Source organism: Erithacus rubecula, assembly GCF_903797595.1.
Source record: "Erithacus rubecula genome assembly, chromosome: 9".
NCBI lineage: Eukaryota > Metazoa > Chordata > Aves > Passeriformes > Muscicapidae > Erithacus > Erithacus rubecula.
The window spans coordinates 21,704,293-21,725,643 of NC_136660.1; the positions used below are offsets into that span (position 1 = coordinate 21,704,293).

The 21,351-nt window shown below is 39.0% G+C and overlaps 1 protein-coding gene across 3 annotated transcripts in view; it reads right to left on the minus strand.

Annotated features, from left to right (window-relative positions):
* The window catches only part of LCOR (ligand dependent nuclear receptor corepressor), a 65,414-nt gene that overhangs the window by 19,763 nt on the left and 24,300 nt on the right, over positions 1-21,351 (minus strand). For all 3 annotated transcript variants that reach the window (XR_013775005.1, XM_079311863.1, XM_079311864.1), the window contains exons 2-4: positions 15,344-15,409; positions 14,847-14,926; positions 247-379 (exon numbers count right to left, since the gene is read on the minus strand). Coding sequence is in view for 2 of the 3 variants with exons in the window: in XM_079311863.1 (XP_079167989.1) it covers positions 247-379; positions 14,847-14,926; positions 15,344-15,409 (279 nt within the window). In the remaining variant the exon portion in view is untranslated. The remainder of the gene's footprint in view (positions 1-246; positions 380-14,846; positions 14,927-15,343; positions 15,410-21,351) is intronic.

Here is a 21,351-nt window from a genome sequence, read left to right on the forward strand (position 1 = left end):
GCTCTCATAGAGAGATTTGGTTTAGGGCTAAACAGTTATACTCTCTTCCAATGTCCCAAGCCCACACTGTTATATTGCTACATTACTTGAGAATCTATTTTTTATTATTGATAAATATATATAAAGAAAATGACTGAAAAATACTGAACATACAACTTGAACATGAGATCTTTGATACCTACATTGCATCAAAAACACCACAAGAGAGACTATTTCCCACATCCTCCTCCCACCATTAAAACCAACCTTTTCTGTAAAAGACTGCATTGAGGAACTCTTCCGCTTGCCTTTCAAAACGAATGATTTTCGCTTGCTCTTGTCTAAGCAGAGCTTCTTGTCCAGCTTCCGAGGCTGGCTCATCCAGACTGACTAAGTGTTCCTGCAAAGATATGTAATATTTGTAAGATCTTCCGACTCCAAAATTAATAAAGTTCCCTAGGAACCCAATATTTTACTGATTTCAAAACTTTTTAATGTACTTAGCATAGAATTGAATTCATTGAAATCAAAACTTGTTTTTTTGGCTGCATCACAACATTGTACTTTGTCCTATTTTCTTGTTGTAAATTGTGCTGGTTTGAAAGTAAACCAGAGTGAGGAATTAACCCCACACAAATACCTTGCAAGTGATTTCCAAATGGAGCTACAATTTAATACAAAAGTTACAATAAAGGCAATAGTACAGGAACATTAGCTTAAACTAACAAAACCAGAGTACAACTGGGCACCCTGCTGATCAGGGTAGTGGTGGCAGTCTGATTAAATGGTGGTTGCAGTCCCACTGAAATCATGGATGTGGACTTGTCAAAGCAGGGGGCCTGTGGAAAGGTCAAGACCTTCCCTGGATGTCCAATGGTGGTTCCCCCAAGTCCCCATATCTTGAGATCATACACCCTCAAAATCAGGCAGGAATGTTCAGTACCTCCCCCAGGGCAGGGAATTTCACAATGGAATGATGTAATCCTATGAGATATAGGATATTTTGGGGAGTCCTTGATTAGCAGAGGTGACCACCCTTAGGCTGGATGTAACAAAGAGAACACTACACCCAACTCATAGGTGGGGCATGCAGCTGCTACAAAGGAGCTGCCATTAACAGTTCATCAGAAGGTGATGTAGCTGGTGGTAGAATACATACTTTGGTGACACCTAACATTGTAACCCAAGTCATTATCCACCCCTTATTTTACACCATTTACATCATATCCAAATTAATACCCTTCTTTAACTCTACTTTATATATATATATATATATACAATGAAGCATTACACATAGTTCTCACTTAAAATTAGGTCCCATTGAGGTACACAAAGGGTTTCCCCATCTTTCTGCATTACCCAACAAGTGCAATAAAGTCCTTGACCAATAAGTATCCCATGGATGGATTTCTCTTTGCCTGAGGTGGGATTAATTCAAACTGTCTTTCCTAACATATCTTTCATGTGACACAGTGACTTTTATCTCCCTCACAGTGTGCAAGGATTCTGACTGAGCAGGATCAGCTCGACTGATGGTGTTGACCAACCAGGTGGCCTTTGCTAAATGCAGATCCCAGTTTTCTAAAGTCCCTTTACCCAGTGCCTTTTAGGGGGTTTTAAGTCATTGCACTGTTCAACTTCCCCAGTAGTTGGTTCATGATAAGGAACATGGTACACCCACTTAATGCCATGTTCCCTGCCCAGGGGTTTATAAGGTTGTTCTTGAAACGAGTCCCATTGTTGGAATCAATTCTTTCAGGGGTGCCATTTCTCTGTGACTTTTCCAGGCCCAGGATGGTTTTGGGCAGTGGCATGAGGCACAACGTAGGTCTCCAGCCATCCAGTGGTTGTCCCTACCATGGTCAGCACATAGCACTTGGTGGGTGGGTTTGAGAAAGGGTGATACAGTCAATCTGCTATGCTTCCCTGAACCTATATTTTACCACTGTCCACCTTACCATAGAGGCTTCATCTGCTTGGCCTGCTTGATTGCAGCACACATCTTGCAGTCATGGATGTCCTGTGAGATACTGCCCATGTTTAAATCTAGCCCTCAGTCACAGGCCCATTGGCATGTCCAATCTCTTCTCTGATGACTGGAGGCATTGAGGGCCTAACAAACTAGAAGTAATTCTTCTTTGTGCTACCAGTCCAGATCCCCCTGAGATACCTTAATCTTGGCAGCTCAATCCACCTGCTTGTTGTTACTTCATTAGCCCAACTTATGGGTACATGTATATTGATGTGACAGACCTTCCCAGTCAGCTCCTCTACCCACGCAGCAATGTTTTGCCAGATCTCAGCAGCCCAGATGGGTTTCCCTCTGCACTGACATTTGGCCTTTCTCCACCAATCCAGCCATCCCCACAGAGCATTAGCTACCATCCACAAGTAAGTGTAGAGATAGAGTCTGAGCCACTTCTCTCATTCAGCAATATTCAAAACCAGCTGGACAGCTCTAACCTCTGCAAATTGACTTGATCCACCTTGTCTCACAGTAGCTTCTAGAGCTTTCTGTGCAGGGGTCCTTAGAGCAGCTTTCCATTTCCAGTTTGTTCCTACAATTCTGCAGGAACCATTGGTGAAGAGGGTGTTACTGCTTTTCATACTCTGGTAGTTGGTTATATGGTGGGGCCTCCTCAGCATGTTTCTCTTCTTCTTCAGAAGATAGTCCAAAACTCCCACCTTCACGTCAGTTTGTTATGATTTCCAGAACCCCAGGGCAATTAGAATTTTCTATCCAGGCTCACTGTGTGATCAGCACGATCCAATTGCTTCACAGGGCATCAGCGGCATGATGTGTAGAAAGAACCTTCCCTTTGAACAGCCATCCCAGCACTGGTAAAAGAAGCAGCTGTGCTTCAGTGCCAACCACTTCTGAGGTGGCTTGAACTCTGAGGCTTGAATCTGTAGGCTGCAAAAATGTCTTTCTCAGTTGGGGTATAGCTGGCCTCAGATCCTTTGTATCCATGACTCCAGAACCCCAGCAGTCATACTTGGGTCTCCCCAGGTCTCTGCCAGAGGCTCCAGGAAGGACCATTCTCCCCGATCACAGTGTAGAGCACATTTTTTACATCCTACACTGTCCTGATTGACCAAAGGACTACTGCATAGGCAATCTTCCATTCAATTTGTTCAAAAGCTTGTTGTTCAAGGCCCTACAGGAAATAACTTTTCTTTTGTGTCATGAGATTGAGGGGGCTAACAATTTTACTGTAATCTGGGATATGCATTTTCTAAAAGCCCACAGCAACTAGGAAAGCCTGTGTTTTCTTTCATGTTGGTTGGTGGAGACATAGCTGCTATTTTGTTATTTACTTCTGTTGAAATCTGGCCATGTCCATCTTGCACTTCACTTCTAGAAACTGAATTTCTTGAGCAGGTCTGTTAACCTTACTTCATTTAATGGCAAGCTTTCAGGAGAATCTAGATAATCTTCTCTTCTTTATTGAAAACTGCCCTGTGTTCCCCCATATGACGATGCTGTCGATGTACTGCAGATATTCTGGAGCCTTACCCTTTTCCAGTGTAGTCTGGATCAGTCCATGGCAGACAGTGGAACTCTGCTTCCACCCCTGGGGCAATTGATTCCAAGTATATTGCACGTTCCTTCAGGTGAAGGCAAACTGGGGCTTGCACTGCGCTGCCAAAGGAACAGAGAAAAATCATTGGCAATGTCAGAGGTTGTGTGCCACTTTGCTGCCTTGGACTCCAGCTGGTACTGAAGCTCCAGCATGTCCACCACAGACGATTTCAGTGGTAGTATGATTTAATTCAGGCCACTGTAATCCACTGTCAGACTTCATTCTCCACTGGATTTATGCACAAGCCATATAAGGCTGTAAAAGGGTGAATGAGTCATGCTGACCACCCCTTAGCTTTCCAGTGCCCAAATAATCCTACAGATGTGAATCACAGAGTCTTGGTCAGTGCAGTATTGCTGACAGTGCACTGTTGCTGTGGTAATTGGTAGCTGTAGTTCTTCAACTCTTACCAGTCCCACTCTTAGCAGAGGGGTTGTCTGAGAGACCGGGAAGGATACTCAGTTGTCTGATTTCCTCTGTCTCTAGAGCAGCTGTCCTAAAAGCCCAGAAACATCCTTTTGAGTCTTGAGATGGTCTGTGCCAAGGATGCACAGGGCCTCTGGACCAGTCATGATGGGGTGTTTCTGCCACTCCTTCCCAGTCAAACTCCCTTCGGTGTCCAATACAGTCAGGTGCTGGGATCCCGTCACCTCAGAAATGGAAATGGATTCTGCTCACACACACCTTGATGACATCAGGGTACACCGAGTGCCAGTGTTGACCAGAGCCATGAACCTTTGTGGGTCAGACATGCCAGGCCATCAGATCCATACAGTCCAATAGATCTGATTGCCTCTTTTCTCCACCTGGCTAGAGGCAGGGCCCCTCTAATCCTGGTCATGGTACACATTGCTCTCTTCCTGTAAATATGACCTTGAGGTCTCTTCAAGATGGTTGGTCATATCATCATTCCTTTTCCACCTGGAATCTTGTCTATGAGAGAGACCAGAGCAGTGTTGACCCAACATGAGCTTCTTGCAGTCACTGCTCCTCCTTTCAGTTCATGCATGCAGGTAGCTAAGCAAGAGGTGGGATTTCCATGCCAATTCTTCACGTCATCTCCATGTTCCTGAACAAAAAAAACAGAGATTACCTCATGGAGTGTATCCTCTCTCCTTGGCTGGGGGATACCTGGTCCTAATGGCAGAAATTCTTCTAGATTCTGACAAGACGTGGTAAATTCCTTCCTTAAGCTCCTTCCTCATTTTCTGGTGGCCCTCTGCAATTTTCTCTTCCAACTCCGGATGTGCTCAGCCAGTTTTGTTTCCCCAGACAAGACACGGGTGCATAACAGGGCAGTGACAGTGTCCTTGTAAATTCTTCATTTGTTGACCAATGCACCCACCTTGTCCTCTCCTGCCATCCAGTGCAATGTTGCTAAGTACTGGGAGTATATTTCTGGTCTGAGCCATGAAAATTTCAACCACATTTGTGATGCGCACTGGACACCATCTGCGCTCTTAGGGAATCTCTCATCTTCCAAAAAATTGATCTCCAGCACAGCCAATTCCCTTAGGCACTGGATACCTTGTTCCATTGTGCTCCATATTCCTTGTTGCACATGGACATCCTCTTTACAAAGGTATCTATCTCTTATGCTTGCCAGTGGCCACTGCCAGAGGCTAAGAGTTTCCTGGGTTTCTGTGATTCCCTGGTCAACGATCACATCCTGGGACAGCAACTACAGCTGCCCAGCTTCATGTCCTTTCAGAATAGTGCCATTAGCTGCAGTGCCCCAGATGCAGAACAGCCAGGTCAGAATGGTCATCCTACCTGGCAGGTGAACTCCCTCTGCAGCTCACACAGCTCATCCAGGGACAGAGACCGAGCGATGATCTCTGGCTCCATCTCTTCCACTGGGTGCAAAGGTCCCGCCCCCTCATCAGTCACTATGTGCACTGATTTGCTCTTCATTTTCCTTTTCTGAACAGAGGCAACTGCTACTGACAGGCTGTCCTGGCTCTGTGACAGTTTGTGTGGACACAGTGCCTGCTGATTTGCTTCTTTTCTCCTCCTCCTCCTGAATTATGCTGGACTGCATCAAGCTTGGTCCTGACTTCAAGCATGGCGTACACAGTGCAGGCCGTACAGAGAAAATGGAGCAAAACAAACAAGATTATGCCGTCCGTGACATCCAGACAGAATCCAATATTCTCAAAAACTGCTGTGTCAGGCCTGAAAGACTGGAAGAAACCATTCTCTACTCTTCCCCCCATTGGATGGGTGTGATTATTAACGAGGCCCCAGAGGCAGCAGCCCAGACCAGGAAGGAGAACAACAATGAATATACATTCCAAATGAGGTTCACTGCCTTTAATGTGATCATGCAATAGAAGTAAAAAACTAACAAAGCAATTTTCACGCCATTCCCTGGTCTCAAAAGGAGCATCACAACTGGCAAATAGTCACCATGTGCTGAAAAATAAAGAGAACAAGGTACAACATCCATGTAAACATGTCAAGCATCATGGTGAATAGGCAGTTTCTGTAATACAATGCAAAACTGCAATTCTGACTTCTCCCAGAATGCCACACACTGGTTGCCAAAATATATGCTGGTTTGAAGGTAAATCAGGAGGAGGTATTAACCCCACACAAATACCTTGCAAGTGATTTTCAGACAGAGCTACAATTTAATAAAGGTAATGGTAGAGAAACATTAGCTTAAACGAACAAAACCAGAGTACAACTGGGCACCCTGCTGATCAGGGTAGTGGTGGCAGTCTGATTAAATGGTGGTTGCAGTCCCACTGAAATCATGGATGTGGACTTGTCAAAGCAGGGGGCCTGGTGGTCTGGACTTGCCCTGGATGTCCAATGGTGGTTCCCCCAAGTCCCCATATCTTGAGATCATACACCCTCAAAATCAGGCAGGAATGTTCAGTACCTCCCCCAGGGCAGGGAATTTCACAATGGAATGATGTAATCCTATGAGATATAGGATATTTTGGGGAGTCCTTGATTAGCAGAGGTGACCACCCTTAGGCTGGATGTAACAAAGAGAACACTACACCCAACTCATAGGTGGGGCATGCAGCTGCTACAAAGGAGCAGCCATTAACAGTTCATCAGAAGGTGATGTAGCTGGTGGTAGAATACATACTTTGGTGACACCTAACATTGTAACCCAAGACATAAATGTAGCAGAAGCCTGTAAGATTTGGTAACAAAACAGAAAATAAAAGTCCAATATAAAGGAAAAAAACTAAATATTTTACAGCATTTGGTTGCAAATCTCATATCTACCACTTGTTCTTTGGCTACTATTTTTAGATCCAAGAAATAACTTTAGAAGGCAAAACATATGCAGTTCTCCTTACTCTATTTATCCTTCATGCAAACTAAGCAAAAATGACCAAACATGATCAACAGAGGACCTTTTGTGAAGAGGCTCAGTACTGCTAAGTGAAATAAATTTAAATTAGCTGTTACCACACCTACAATGAAATAAATCAATTCTCACAACTGGAAGTAGTTGAGTAAGCTGAAGAATATATTCAAACTAGGATAATTAAGCATGTGAGATGCCAGGATACATCATTCATTTTAAATACACTTGAGAAACTAGAAGACAAGGTTACAAAAAATCAAAATATAAATCTTAGGTTCCACCCCCAGATGCACACACCTTTTCTCATTTCTTTCAGTTTAATGCCTTGCTCCTGCTCAGGAGAAAAATCTTCTTATGGCTTTCTCCTTCCACTTTCATTTTAAGCTATATTAAAGACACCTGTATTTACCTACTGCAGGAATGTATACACAGACACTCTTTGGCTTTAGGGAGTGTTTTGTTTTGTTAACCTTATAAAGTATCAGTTACCATAATATCTAGGCTGCATCTGGTTTTTTGGCCTCTACTGTATAAGTTGATTTCAGATTCATATCCTCACGGGACTAGAAGGGAAGGAAAAAACTGGCAATTGATTTATAAATCACAATAAATGAAAAAATAAGTAAGCCTTAAGTTTGTGCTGTCTCAACTTCAAAAGGTTTAAGAAGCAAGGTTATATGACCAGCCCACAATAAATCAACGAACACAGCAATCACATGAAATGTGTGCAGAGGGTAATAATACAAACTGGTGTGGACTCTGGCCTGAACCACATGGATGAGCCTTCACATCATATTTGTAATTCAAAAAGCTCTCTATGAAATGCAAAGGGAGATACTATCTCAGGGTATAGAGACTAGCTGTATTTTATGACAAATAGAAATATATGGAACATGCAAGACAGGGGTAACAGGTGAGTAAAACATCTTTGATTTGGTGAAGGTAATAGCCTGCAGAAGTGAAGGCCTCACAAAATGACTCGTGCTTTCTTCCATACCAGAGATTCAAACCTGCTTGCACCCATAGGAGAAGCTTCTATTGAGACAGCTTTTAATTCTTTCATATGAATTTGAATTGATGGTTAGCTATAATGAAAGTGTTCACCTCTGTGCCAGGCATCCCTGTCCCAGTAATCAGTAGCAGTACACTGGCATTTTATGAACACACTGAAAATGCAGTTGTACTTCTATGACAATAAAATATATTAATTATCTGTACAGGATTTCACAATAAAGGTATTTCTGGATAGTAAGCCAAATACTTTTTGAGAGTTACTCTTCAGGTGGAACTTCACAGAACACACTTGCATTCTCTTTTTGAAACTGTGCTGCTGCATCTGGCAAAGCTTTATGCAGGATCTATCCTAGTTGTTGGCAGAGTCTGACATCAGCTCCATTATCTTTTAGGTATTATCAGGATAACAGTGAACTCATCAGTTTGCATAAAAAGCAGATCTGCAAAATAACTAATAATATAAGTAATCTAGGCACACAGAAATGTTGGAATAACCACTGAAGTTTCTAAGCCTTTATATAAGTTTGCTTTAAAAGGAAACTGCAACCTGATGCAGAGATTTGACTAGATAAGATCCATTAGCATTAACTCTGTCTAAAGGCATCCTCTATCTAAAGTCCCATGAACCATTGCAAAAAACTTTTTAATTCAAGACACAAACAGAGAATTCAGACTTGAAGGAAACATTACCCCTCCAACCTAATCTGACACTTTGTCTTTTAACAGACTATAGCTCTGGAAGAAGCCTAAAATAAAAATAACCCTTGGCCAACACAAGGAATTTCAAATCTTCCTAGCACTTTCTGCATCTCAAACAAGACATTGTAAACACTAGCTTGGCAATTCAGTGGAAACAGAGTCCAGTAGCACCCTGCCTCACCATAAACTAATGTATTTTATATTACTCATATAAAGGCAAGGTAAGAAGAGTACAATTTAATATACTGAAGCCAAATAAATCTGTACATTTGCTACAAAGAGAAGAAACAAAGAAAAAGGATCAGCGAGAAGAAAAAAATTCTAAGTGTCTAATGCTGGTGAACAGTTCAGTAAAGGATCTCTTGATCTGCATTCAGGAGAGGAGAGGAATAAGAGCAAGAAAATGGCAGTGTTTACTTTTTACCCCCCAAACTAAGGAGCACCTCCTTACATGTATGGTTTTTATCAGTGTCCATGCTAAGATACCAAAATGTAAAGAAATACAATTATTTAAAAGAGTCAGATTTAACCTTGCACTTAGAAGGAAAAAAAAAAATTCTTCAGGGGTCTTCAGTACAGCATGGACTATGTGAGATAAAATATACTAGAAATAGTTCTGCTTATTGCACTTTTAATTGTTTTCTTATCCATTGTCCCATAATTATTGCAGGAATCTGCAGGTCTTTTTCATCCCAGAAGGAAAATTTAAGCTTTCACACTAAGTATTTGATTGTGATTGCTATTCAACTTCCAAAAGTGAGAAGGTTTTGTTTGATATGGGAGTGTCTGGTTGGTTGGTTTCTGTTGGATTTTTTTGTTTTTAGGGTGAGGGGTTTTTGATTTTTCAGGTTTTTTCTTTACATTATCCTGCATTTCTTCCCAACAACCATTATTTAGAAGCACTATTTTTCAGGTTTACCCACTCACTCTACAGTCCTAAATCACATCAAAGTTTTTGGTAGCAATATGCAGATAGTTGGAAGAAGAAAAACACAGTAATATCTAGACAGTATTTTCACTGGGTGGTTTTTTTCAGGGTATTTATAATCAATCAGTGACTTTTATGTATTATTTATAACACAGGGTTCATTCTATTCTCTTTGTGCTTCTCTTCAGGTGGGAAGCATGCCCCAGAGGATTCCTGGAATCCACCAGTGAACATGCAGCATCACTATACTGAACAATACACCTTCAGAGAAAGATACCTGGAGTGGTTTGCACATGCTCCCCAAGGACTAAAGCTCTTTTTGTACGTTAAGATAAACAGCATAACTATGTAATTAAGTCAAAGAGCCTTAGAAATACAGAGCTCAGGTTTTCAAAACACAAGGTCAATGCATGACCTTGTGAGACCACCTAATCCTGGGCAGCCCAGCCTCGTCAGCACTAGTGCTGGATGCTCACTGGGAGCCTCCTTGTAGGAAATGTTGATACAGCAATTCCAAATGCTAAACTGCTGACATGAAGAGAACTGTATGATACAGGCTGTTGTTGTGTGGATGTGCAAACAGCAGTTTCATGTTTAAGGCACAGCACACAGAAAGATGGAATGGGAAGAGCCCACAAACTAGAACAGGATGAGGTAATTCCTATCCATCTTCAGGGAGAAAAAGGAGGGAGGCTGCCCACTTACCACCCATGGATGACTGGTCAACCCATGGACCCTAGGGATAAAATCCAGCCTCCCACCCTACCTCAAGGCAAAATCAGGAACACTGAGTAAGAAAGGAGTATTTCAACATCCCTAGGGTGTCTTCTCCAATGCTTTTTTCCCCCTTAAGACTGTACAGTCTTTTTAAATTCACAGCCAACACAAAGGAGAACAATTTTCTGTAGACAAGCTTTAAAGGCAGCAGGGACTCTTCTTTTTTTCTACATGCAAGAGAGTACCATTCTTGTTTTCATTTCAGTGCTATTCAGTCTGTTTACACCTCTCAAAATGCTACAATCATTTGAGTCTTCATCAGCATTCAGATTTTCTTCTCCAGGTATTAACACAAAATTCTCTTGAAACAGACCCCAAATTTGTTTACTACTTTTACAATCCTATCACTTTTAAGACATTTGTCATTTGTGACTTGATAAAACAAATCTGTCTGTCCTGTTTTTCAAACTTACCAAAATTATTTTCAACTCTGAGCATGTCCTTTAAAGCATCTACAACTGCTCCCAGCTTAATATTAATAAAAATTCAAATGGTTGAATCAGTTTTAAGACCTCCCTCACTTACTGAACATATATATATTATAGTAAGATGACTGATAACATATTTATCAATTTCAAAACAAACAACTTGACTGATCCATAGCTATTGACTATCATTTATTATCTATAGTAGGGGGAGAAGAAATATATCAGTGGAATATAAATGTAAGCATATTGTGGTGTGAAACCACAATGTGCTTACATTAACACTGATGCACAAGCAAAGCTGCAACTCTGCATTACTACTAAACACATCTGGAGATTATCACAAACAACCTTTTCAAGTTTTAGCCTCCATATCAAATTATTTTAAAATGACACAATACAAAATTGACAATCTAAATGCTTGAGTTTAAGTGATGAAATCAATTTAAAATGCTTTAGAGCATGTTCCAGCACACTTAGGGATCTCTGTACACAGTTTAAACATATTCAAAAGCCATCAAAAATTGTAAGAGTTCTGCAACTTCAACTCATTTTCAAGTATTTCCTCTGCCATCTTCAATTATTCTAAAGTTAATGTTTTAGATGAGTGATAACTTCTCTTCAGAAATATTCAGATATTTACCACAGTTCATATCTTATCACTTATGCTCCTCCATAGTCCAAGGCCACCAGATTTGTGTAAAATAATTACAAGCTTTTAAAAATACCCAAATCATATCAGAGTAATTTTGAATTTTAAAATAACTTCTTCAAATGCTGTACCTTACCACACTTCTTCACAAATGAAAGAACTGTGAGAGGTCCTTTGACTGAAGCTCAGGTATTTTAAAGCATTTTGCATACCAGAATCAACTGTCTGGCATCAACAGCCTACAAATTCAGAATATGCTCCTAAAAGTCATTTTCTCTCTTGCTATTTTTGTAGCTTATATATCTATAAAATAGTTAATGTGTTTAGGAGTATTATCCTTCTTGTTCTGCTCTCACCAGCTAAGGAGATTAGTTGTGTGTCCGTGTGTGTGTGCCTTTTTTCTCTTAATAAATATGAATTACTTTATGTCACTACAGACAACAGTGCTTTCTTTTCCACATGAATATACTCAACTGAATACTCTTTAAGTATTCATTTTCCAGTTTCTCCTTTCTTCTGGCCTTTTTAAAACTAAGACTTTTTAAGACTTGAGCTCCAACTATGAGCAAATGACACTAGAGACTACCTCACTTGATACATTCTACATGGAGCCAAAAGATCTCTTCTGTAATGATGGCTCAGTCAGATTATTTAACAAACCACATGGAAAAATTAGGAATCATAATTAAAAAGAGATAAGGCAAATATACTTCAATATATCTGATTTGATGGGTCTTTGCTCTACCACAACCTTTTAGAAGTGATAAACGCCACAAGCAATAGAGAATTACCACAATTGGAGATTATCCAAATATGAATTTGTCAGATTTGGTCCCACAGAACCCAATCTTTCTCTCACCACATGTAGGCAGTCAGAGATGCTAACTGGGTTTTGTTGTCTTTCAAGGTACCTGCCCATTTCTGCACACAGGCACCCACATTCATAACCCAGTTGCAGCACCTTAGGTAACCAGTTATTCTCCTATCACACCATACAGAAACAATTGTGCTTTCTGTGATGAAAAGGAAAAAAAAAATCAGTTTCTAAAAGTTCCACATTACTGCAGATAACTCTTTGGATTTGGGAAAAAAATATGTCTGGGAAGATGCTGGCCCCCTACTTCATCTATATTTTATTATCTCTTTCAAATGAAGACACTTAAGTCCATTTCTCTACTAAAACCTGTCTTGTATGCTGACTGCCAAAAATGCAGGTAGTTGCTCAGTATTTGCTATTAGAACTACAAATAAAATCTTTTTAGAATACTTCAGCAGATGGTTTTCCATCCTTTGAAGGAATCATGTAATTGAACCTGACTGTCTGTGAAAGCAATAACAACTATCACTGAAAGTGTGGGAGAGCTAATGTAGATTTTTACCCTTTAAGAAGCTCTGCCAGTAAACTAATACTGGCCTTCAATTTTCCTGAACTCATTTTTACTTATGCACAACTACTGGTCTCCCAAGTTACAGGTAATTCTTATTGTCAAATGAAATCCAGAAAGAAACCTGAAGATATTTACTGGTTTTGAACTTGTTACACCAGGTACCTAGATGTCACTTACATGTGACAGGTGAAAACCAAGTACATTGATTAATTATCCAACTAATCCAAAATGAAGTATTGGTAATTATGTCCTCAAAAAAAACTTCAAAAACAGGCCAGCCACAGCCACACACTAGCATGTGGTATCCTGCTCCCAGCTACAGCTCCCAGCTTTTCGTTCTGTAACTCAGCACTATACAAGCACCAGCCAAAACCATCCCACCCTGCCCAAACAAGGTGAGAGGATGCACATGAACAGCCTGCAACTCCCTAAAGAGTTAAAGATGTTCAAAGGAAGGGATGCCAAATAAACCAGTACTATTCCTAACTTAGCTGTACTATTCCTAACTTAGTTAAACTAAATTAGCTGAACATCGTCCATTATTTAGCTGAACACCAAATTAAGGTACAAACTTTTTTTCTAACAATTTGGTCTCTGATATTATAATTCCAATTAAGATGTTGTCAAATTCACACTATTTGAAGGCTCCTGTGAAAGAATCACATTTAATTCTGTATTGCAAGCTAATGACAGCAGTGCCAGCAGGGCAGCAATCCGCTGCACCCACAGGGGAAAGGAAGCACTCCCATTCTACCATCTCTCAAATGACACACAAAAAACCCTAGACCTGAAAGGACACTTTATATTACCTCAAAAACAAAAGAAGACTAACCAAAAAGCCAAAATACGCAAACTCAAAACAATTGTGCGAGGGCAGTACTGCCCTTTTGAATACCTACCCATACAGTGTCAGATCAGCCCACACTACAGCCACTCTCACCCACCACAAAACTAATTCCTGAACCAATTCAATGGCTTAACTAGAGCTGTGCTTAACACTGGGTTTTGTTCTTTTATGAGAGGAGGTAATAAAAAAGACAGAACTCCTTATACAACAAGCATACATACATATATGTTACCTGCTGTCAGTCTCAATAACTATGACTTACATCTGCTCTAAATGCAAGCATTCTTAAACCTTCCCCCATACCTTAATAAAAACTATATAACAAAAATATGCATGAATTGACAGCATGGCAAATATCAGTGTCAACAAGGTATTTCCTTTATGGACAAGCCATTCAGCTACATGTTAGCTGCTGCAGAGGAAAGAGTGCTTTTGTTTTGTTCCTAAGTTGATAGAGATCCATTCTGGTGTTGTTTTACATTGTGCAGGAAGAAGCAGTAGATACAAATCGCACTAAATGAAGTTCTGCCAAGACAGATGATCCTTCCTTTCTATGTTATAGAACAATCACAATTTCAACACGTGGGCTGAACAACAACCAGTATAGCACCACACCTTTTGTTTTATATACAACTATAATCTCCTTAAGAAAATAAACTGCAAGTTTATTGTATTGGCAAACCTGACGTGTCCATGTTTAGGTTCTGACTTCACTATGAACAAGCACAGTACAAAATCTACCATGTACAAGGGCACTTTAATAAAAGGATGTGGCCCACAGGGAAGGAGATTCCAAGAACAGAACAAGATTCTAAATTGTTAAAATGGACCACATTTCCATACTGAAGATAAGCCCATCATCTGACTATAGTAAACATGCATAAGCCACAGTCTGGCTCCCTTGGGGAGGGTTTCTTGAGTTCTCACAAAGAACTCAAGAAAACCCAAAACAAATAAAAAACACCAAACAGAAGGAGCCAATGCACGAAGAAAAATAAAAAGAAACCCACCACCTGCATTACATACTACAAAGAAAAAGTCGCAGAGAAAGAGGCAAGTCTGTTCATCAACTCACATATTTTAATTGAGAAAAACCTTTTTCCAAAGGAGGGGAAAGGGGTAGGAGGTTGCAGGTTTTCCATATTCAGCTAACTAGGAGCAGCAAACTCCCTCCCTTTGTCCCTCCCCTGCAACTACTAGCTTCACACATCTGCATTGTTACCTTCACTTTTTCTCTTCTCAGGCAGCAGAAAAGACAATTTTCATCAAAAGACCAATCAGAAACACCTTCAGGCTCACAGTCTGTAAATCAGAAGAATAGCAAATTACTTCATATTCAGAAACCACAACACAACTGGAGCCAAAAGAGAAATGCTGAAATAAATACCTGTTTCACAACATTCTTGCCTGCTTTCTGAGGATTCAGGCTTCATTTCAGCCATTTTTCTAAATCCCCAGATTACCAAACTATATACATTTTATCTATGCACAACAAATCTGTTTTTCTGAGCACTGCAAAATACACTCCCAGCTACATAAAGATGAACGCACACTCATTAGTAATTTTAGCCAATATGAAACTAACTGTGAGCACTGCCTGGGGGAGGGGGGAAAAAAAAGCACAAATCACCACGGTAACACACATTTTCTAGAGGCAGAGCTGAGGCTGCTTCTGTCATTAGAAATGCAGAACAAGATACAAACATAGAGATTGAATACCTTTAAACAAACTGAGATCTTTTAATAATCCAGGTCCAAACAGGCCTTCTAGAATACTTTCAAACCCTAAAAGCAAATAAAAGAATTGTTAGCTTTCTAGATTAGTACGTCACTACAAAATTCACAATAGCAGTTCTATATTTATCTGTTCCAAGAACAGAGCTCAACACGTTTTCTCCAAGTATTACAAGATACACAGGTCAATTGTGATGACTGAACTACTGATAAATCACAGTGCAACCTAGAGTCCACTGACTCCTGTACTTTTCTAAATAGCTAGGTTAAAAACAAAGAACATTACAACATTGAAATAAACAATTTTGAAAAGAACACAGGAAGCTGCAGGTTCTACAACATGACAGAGTAAATTCTACACAAATAAAAATATTCTCATTCAAACCTGCAAACTGAAAGAAGGTACATTTTCCCAATTAAAAAAATACATTCTTCCATCTCAGTGGCATTCATTTACTTTTTTGAATTTCAGTAAACATTAGAATCAGTGTTTCCTGAAGAGTTGCAGTTTTGAGGAGAGAAAATTAAAAGGAGAGGGATTCAGTGTTGCCATATGATTAAGGAATGAAATTTCAATCACAGATCTGCATCCAAGACACACACAGTCCGATTTACTTCAATGCCACGACTTACACCTCACTTAAAATACATCTAATCTATTCGAGTTTATTCCAGAAGAGGGAAAACATGCACCAAAATTACTGCCATTATTTGGAAAAGCTAAATCAATATTACACTAAACCCCCTGTTGCTGGCAAAAAAAATCTACAGAGCTATTAACTACCCAGTACTAGGAAAAGATGGGTTAGCAGAGTGAGCATGAAAAGTACAAAGATTACTTTAAGGGTGATAGACAAACTCCACCTTATAAAAATGCATAAAAATGGAATGACCAGAAAAATTCAAGACTATAACTTACTACATTGCTTGCCCTTCCCTCCCCCTTCCAATACTTTTGCTTTGTAGGTTTAAGTAAACCAAGTAGCTAGGGGATTCTAGCTTCTCCTACTTGTTTGAGTCTGAGTGGCAGAAGAAGAAACAAAAAACAAATTAGGAAACAAGAATATGGTCTTAAATTTAGAGAAACTTGCATGGGTGAATCAAGGACAGATAAACTATCCAAAATAGGTATCAGTCAAAATCTAAATGATCATGTACTATGAAGGAAATAGTTTATTACACTTCAAAAGAGCAGTAATTCTAAAATAATTCAGACTTTATCCTGATATAATATCTCAGTTATGTTTTGGACAGCATTCTTCAAAGGGAAATAACAAATAGCCTTACACCCTCTGGGTATCAGCAAGAGTGCCAGTGCACCAACATCTTCAGCAATCAGATGCAGGATCCTACAGAATTTGCAGCCTGCAACATGACTTAGATGGCCAAAGCATTGCTGAGGTACCACAAAAAAACTGATCTCAGAAAGGACCAAGAACCAGGGGAAAAAAAAAAAAAATTAAGTAACAGTCAAAACTGAAGAGAAATAGGGAGAAATCAGAAAACAAGGTGGAAGAGGAGAAACTGAGAAACTGGAAACATATCCCATTGAACAGCACCTTGTCAGGCAGAGAAGTAGCACTGCCTCCAAAAAAAGCCAATTCAGGCTTCAGGAAGTGGCAGGAACAGTGGGAAAGGGCCGACCAACCTGACCTAGAAGAAAAATAGGAGAATCAGGGTATTGACCCATAGGTTTATAACGTTGAATAGTTTATAACGTTTTTAACATATGGGTAGTGACCCTCTTGAACTTGACTCTGAAATGAAACCTTAAGGGAAATAACTAACCCACCTTGTTCTTTATCTTTAAAACTTATATTTTGTATATATATATGTATAAAAATCTAGACTTCAGAAATTTTACTCAAACTCATCAATCTTTTAATAGTAACTGCCAATGACTCATGCCCCACAGTTTGCCATGCATGCAATTGCACACTGAAGTCCCTGCCAAGTTTTACAGCTTGGATATTGTACGATCATAGTTTGCTAGCCCACTGTTCTGAGTGATGCTAATGCCACTCGGCTTTTATTAATATTAAATATTGGATTTAGCAGTTGCATAGCAACAGCAGAACATCTTATGTGCAATGTTTGACATTAAAAAAGGCAAATAAGGGAAGTATGAATGTATTCAAAAATTATACTAGAGACTGGTAAAACTGCCATAAAGCTGAGCCCTATCCCCCCCAAATGCAAAGTGCAATGCAGCAAATGCAGTTTAAGCCCTGTGATGTTGTGTTCAGTCATTCAGGGCTCCAAAAGAGCAACTGTGTACAGTTAATCATGCAGAATACATTGAAAACAAAATCTTGAAAAAGGAGCTGCCTACTTTTTATAGTATTTTTTCTCTCCATTGTCACTGCTCTTAGAAGCTTGAAAAGAACATTTCTTTTCCCACCGATTGTCCTTTTCCATTTGGCAGATGATATTTTCCTGCATTTCAAATGGAACAGAAATTAACATGGCTCCCTCTGCTAAATTCCAGTTTCTCTATTTTCATCATCTGTATTTCAGCATCTGACAGTTCACAGCAGCTGAAGAGCAGAGGCAGTGGAAAAGTTGCAGAATAACAGAATTAGAAGAAAGAAAGAGAAAGAAGATTCCAGTATTTTAGAAATCAGTATTATTTACATATCAGATTAGATTTTCAATATCAGTTGCATTTAAATCTCTGATATGTTTTCCACAATCAAAGCAGACACATATTTAACTCTTAGAAATGTTACTGGTGACCTTTACAATGAAAAACATCTTTTGGATGCTGGTATAAGAATTTAGAAAAAAATATTTTAATTTTTTTAAAAACCCCAAATTTACAAAGTGGAAAACAACTCTCTTTTCCAGAAGGCTCTCTAGGAAGTGAAGAATTAGAAAACAATAAATCCCAGAGCAAAGAAAGAAAAACCTTAGTACTGAAGCAAGGGTGGAATAACTTTTTAAAATGCAGAGGTTATTATACACTTATTCCTATTTCACAACTGTTAACTCTACAAATAAACTATCCCCTAAAATATCCTCTGATAAAAATCAGAATATGTATGTACCATTTTTCTGCTAATGGTAGCAAGGAAAGAAATTAAAACTAAAGAGAAAGGGGGGAAAACAGGTTGACTATGCAGTCTTCAGCATGATCAATTTTCACTAGTTTTGTCTCTGTATCTAATTTTTATTTTCATCTTTTCTTGGCATTCATACCCATCTGTACCCAAATATTTTGTCATATATTTAAACTGCAATTGTAGTTTGATGGCTAATGGTTTAAGGCAATAATTTAACACAACAGTTTAATTAAAGCTTTGCAAAGAAAAAAAAAAAATCAGTTAGGCCCTCATTTTGTCATGTCCCTTAAAAGTGAGAGCTCTGGTGATCATTAAGTAGCTACCAGGCTCCCTGGGATAACAGTATCAGAGAAGCTGAGGGTGATGGGGATCTCTAGTAATGCAGATTAGCCAAGACACATTCTCTACTGTAAAAAACAGGAATGCAAGATCTTCAGAAAAAGATAAGGGTGCATTTCTGGAGTGCCATTGACACAGAGCCTAGCATGTCAAACAATGCTTTTTTCCCCCCCCTCAAGACAGCACAGCTCAAATACACCTTTGAATAGTCTCTACATAATTCAGCCTTAGATATGCATCTAGTCAAAGCAGTAAAGCTTGACTTGAACTTTCAGGTACAAATCGTTTTGGGGGTAGTAAAAAACCACAGACTACAATTGTTCTGAATGTATGACTACATAAATTGTTAGTAACTCAAAAAAAAAAGTCAACATGGCAAGGGCAGAAAATAAAAACCAACATACATAGCTGTCAACTCCTCAGCCCTCATCTGCGCATATAAAATTAATCTGTGAATATCAATTTATAAACTAAATCTCTATAGACTAAGTAAGTACTATCCAGGCCAGCAATTAGATACAGTAGGTCATAGAACCAGAGAATCAGAATAGCAAGAGTTGGAAATGATCCACAAGGATCAAATCCAGCTGCAATGGACCAGTTGTAACAGAAATTAATACAAGTGATTCATCAGCATTTATTTATAATAAATAGCCAAATATATAGCAATTGCCACATTAAAAGGACAACTTTCAAAAACTGGAAATTGAGTCAAGTTACTTAAGACATTAGTTCTCTATATGTTTTGTTTAAATTTCTTAACTGTCTACGAACATATTATCAAAATCACGGGGGAAAAAATCTGACCTGCTAAACAGAGAAAAAAATTTAAAACTACAAAACCCAAACCCAAGTGACTCAGAGTAAAAATCCAAATAGGAGACAAACAGTTGGATAATGGACAAGAAAATTCAGAGCAGAGAAGATAAATCAAAACTCAGAAATGTTGCTAAAGCCAGAGAGGAGATGCATATAGCTTTAAAGTAAGCAAAGATAAAATCAAAACCAAGCACATACAGGTAAGAGTATGGTACTATATTACAAAACATTCAATAGAATGGCATATAATCATTCAATAAAATGTATCAAGGTGGTATTACTAACATGTGTAAGTTAATTGTCTTAATATTCAATGCTCATATGTTAGTTTCCTTTTGTGAGTTACTCAAAAAGTATTTGCAGCAGTGTTTAGTTCCAGGAAGTCTGGAAATATTTCCAAAGTTCCAACAGGCTCACAAAAAAGGAAAAAAATAAATTCTTTGAAATGTCACAACATTAAATGAGTTAGTACTAGGATCTCAAATTGGTAAAGGTTTTCAAAACCAATGAACTGTTCTCAGGAATTGATAGCAAAAATTGTGTCAATCAACGTGGGCTGACAGAAATTCTTATTAGAGTCTTACAAAACTAAAATTTTAATTAAAAACATGTTTGATATTATAGTTTTAGACTTCTGGGCTGGCATGACACATCTTGACTAAAACCAGAAATTTAAAATAAAAAAAAAAACAACATTAAAAAAACCCTAAGCCAAAAAAAAAAACCAACCCAAAAAAAAACCCCACAAAAAACCAGTCAAATAAATACAAAACATTAAAAATCAATTAAGTGACAGCTCTTGAAATATTGGTGGCAATAAGAAACTACTGGCAGCGAGGTCCATCAGGTACTGATTCTTGGCCCTGTGCCATTTCAGTCCTAGTCACTGACTTGGAAGAAAGCAGTCACTAAATTTGCTGGAGCTACAAAGACAGGAAGAGAAGCAATTAACAAAAGGCCCAGGTCACAGAGGCTGCTTACCAAAGCAAATGCAATTAAACACTACTTGGAAAGGGGGGCAGGGGGAATGCAGAAAGCCACAAATCACACATCTAGTAACAGGAAAAACAGCTTCTCAAAGACATACCCAGATCCAGCAGCTGAAACTGCAAGCTGATCAAACTCAGCTAGACATAAGACACTTTCTCTTTAATTTTACAAGGGTCCATCTGAAAACACAAGACATGCACTCTAGCACTCAAGCATCATTTTCCCTATTCTAGGACTCTGGAAGTGTTATTTAGGAAAGCATGGGCTGGTTGCTGAGATCTATTTCCCTTTCCCTCTCCCCCAGCATTTTGATTCATCATGTTAGGAGTCTCATTAACTAGTATGAAGCAAGAGCCACCACCACCACATCAGGTTTTTATTGGATTTCTCATACCTAGATTTTCTGGTCAAGATTGGTTATATTTATCCACAGCTATGGGATTTGAAGCAGGAATTAATTCAGAAAAATCCTACAGTCTACGTGTAACATGGGAATTCTGTCTCTTTCAGGACAAAAATCTATTAAACTTAAATGTTTCAGTCACAGGCATCTTAATAGAAAAGCAGGACCAAGCAACAAGGGAGGTGGAAAAAAGTCACAGGACAGTTATTAATATACACTAAATCTCATGACATGCATATAATTATAAGTTATGAATATTCTTTTATTCATGCAACAAAATAAAAGAAACTCCCATCCACCTATGATGAGAGATCTCGTTATCTGGATAGAGACTAACTAAGGACTCCAACCGAAAGTTAAATCAACTTTGCTTCAGCTTC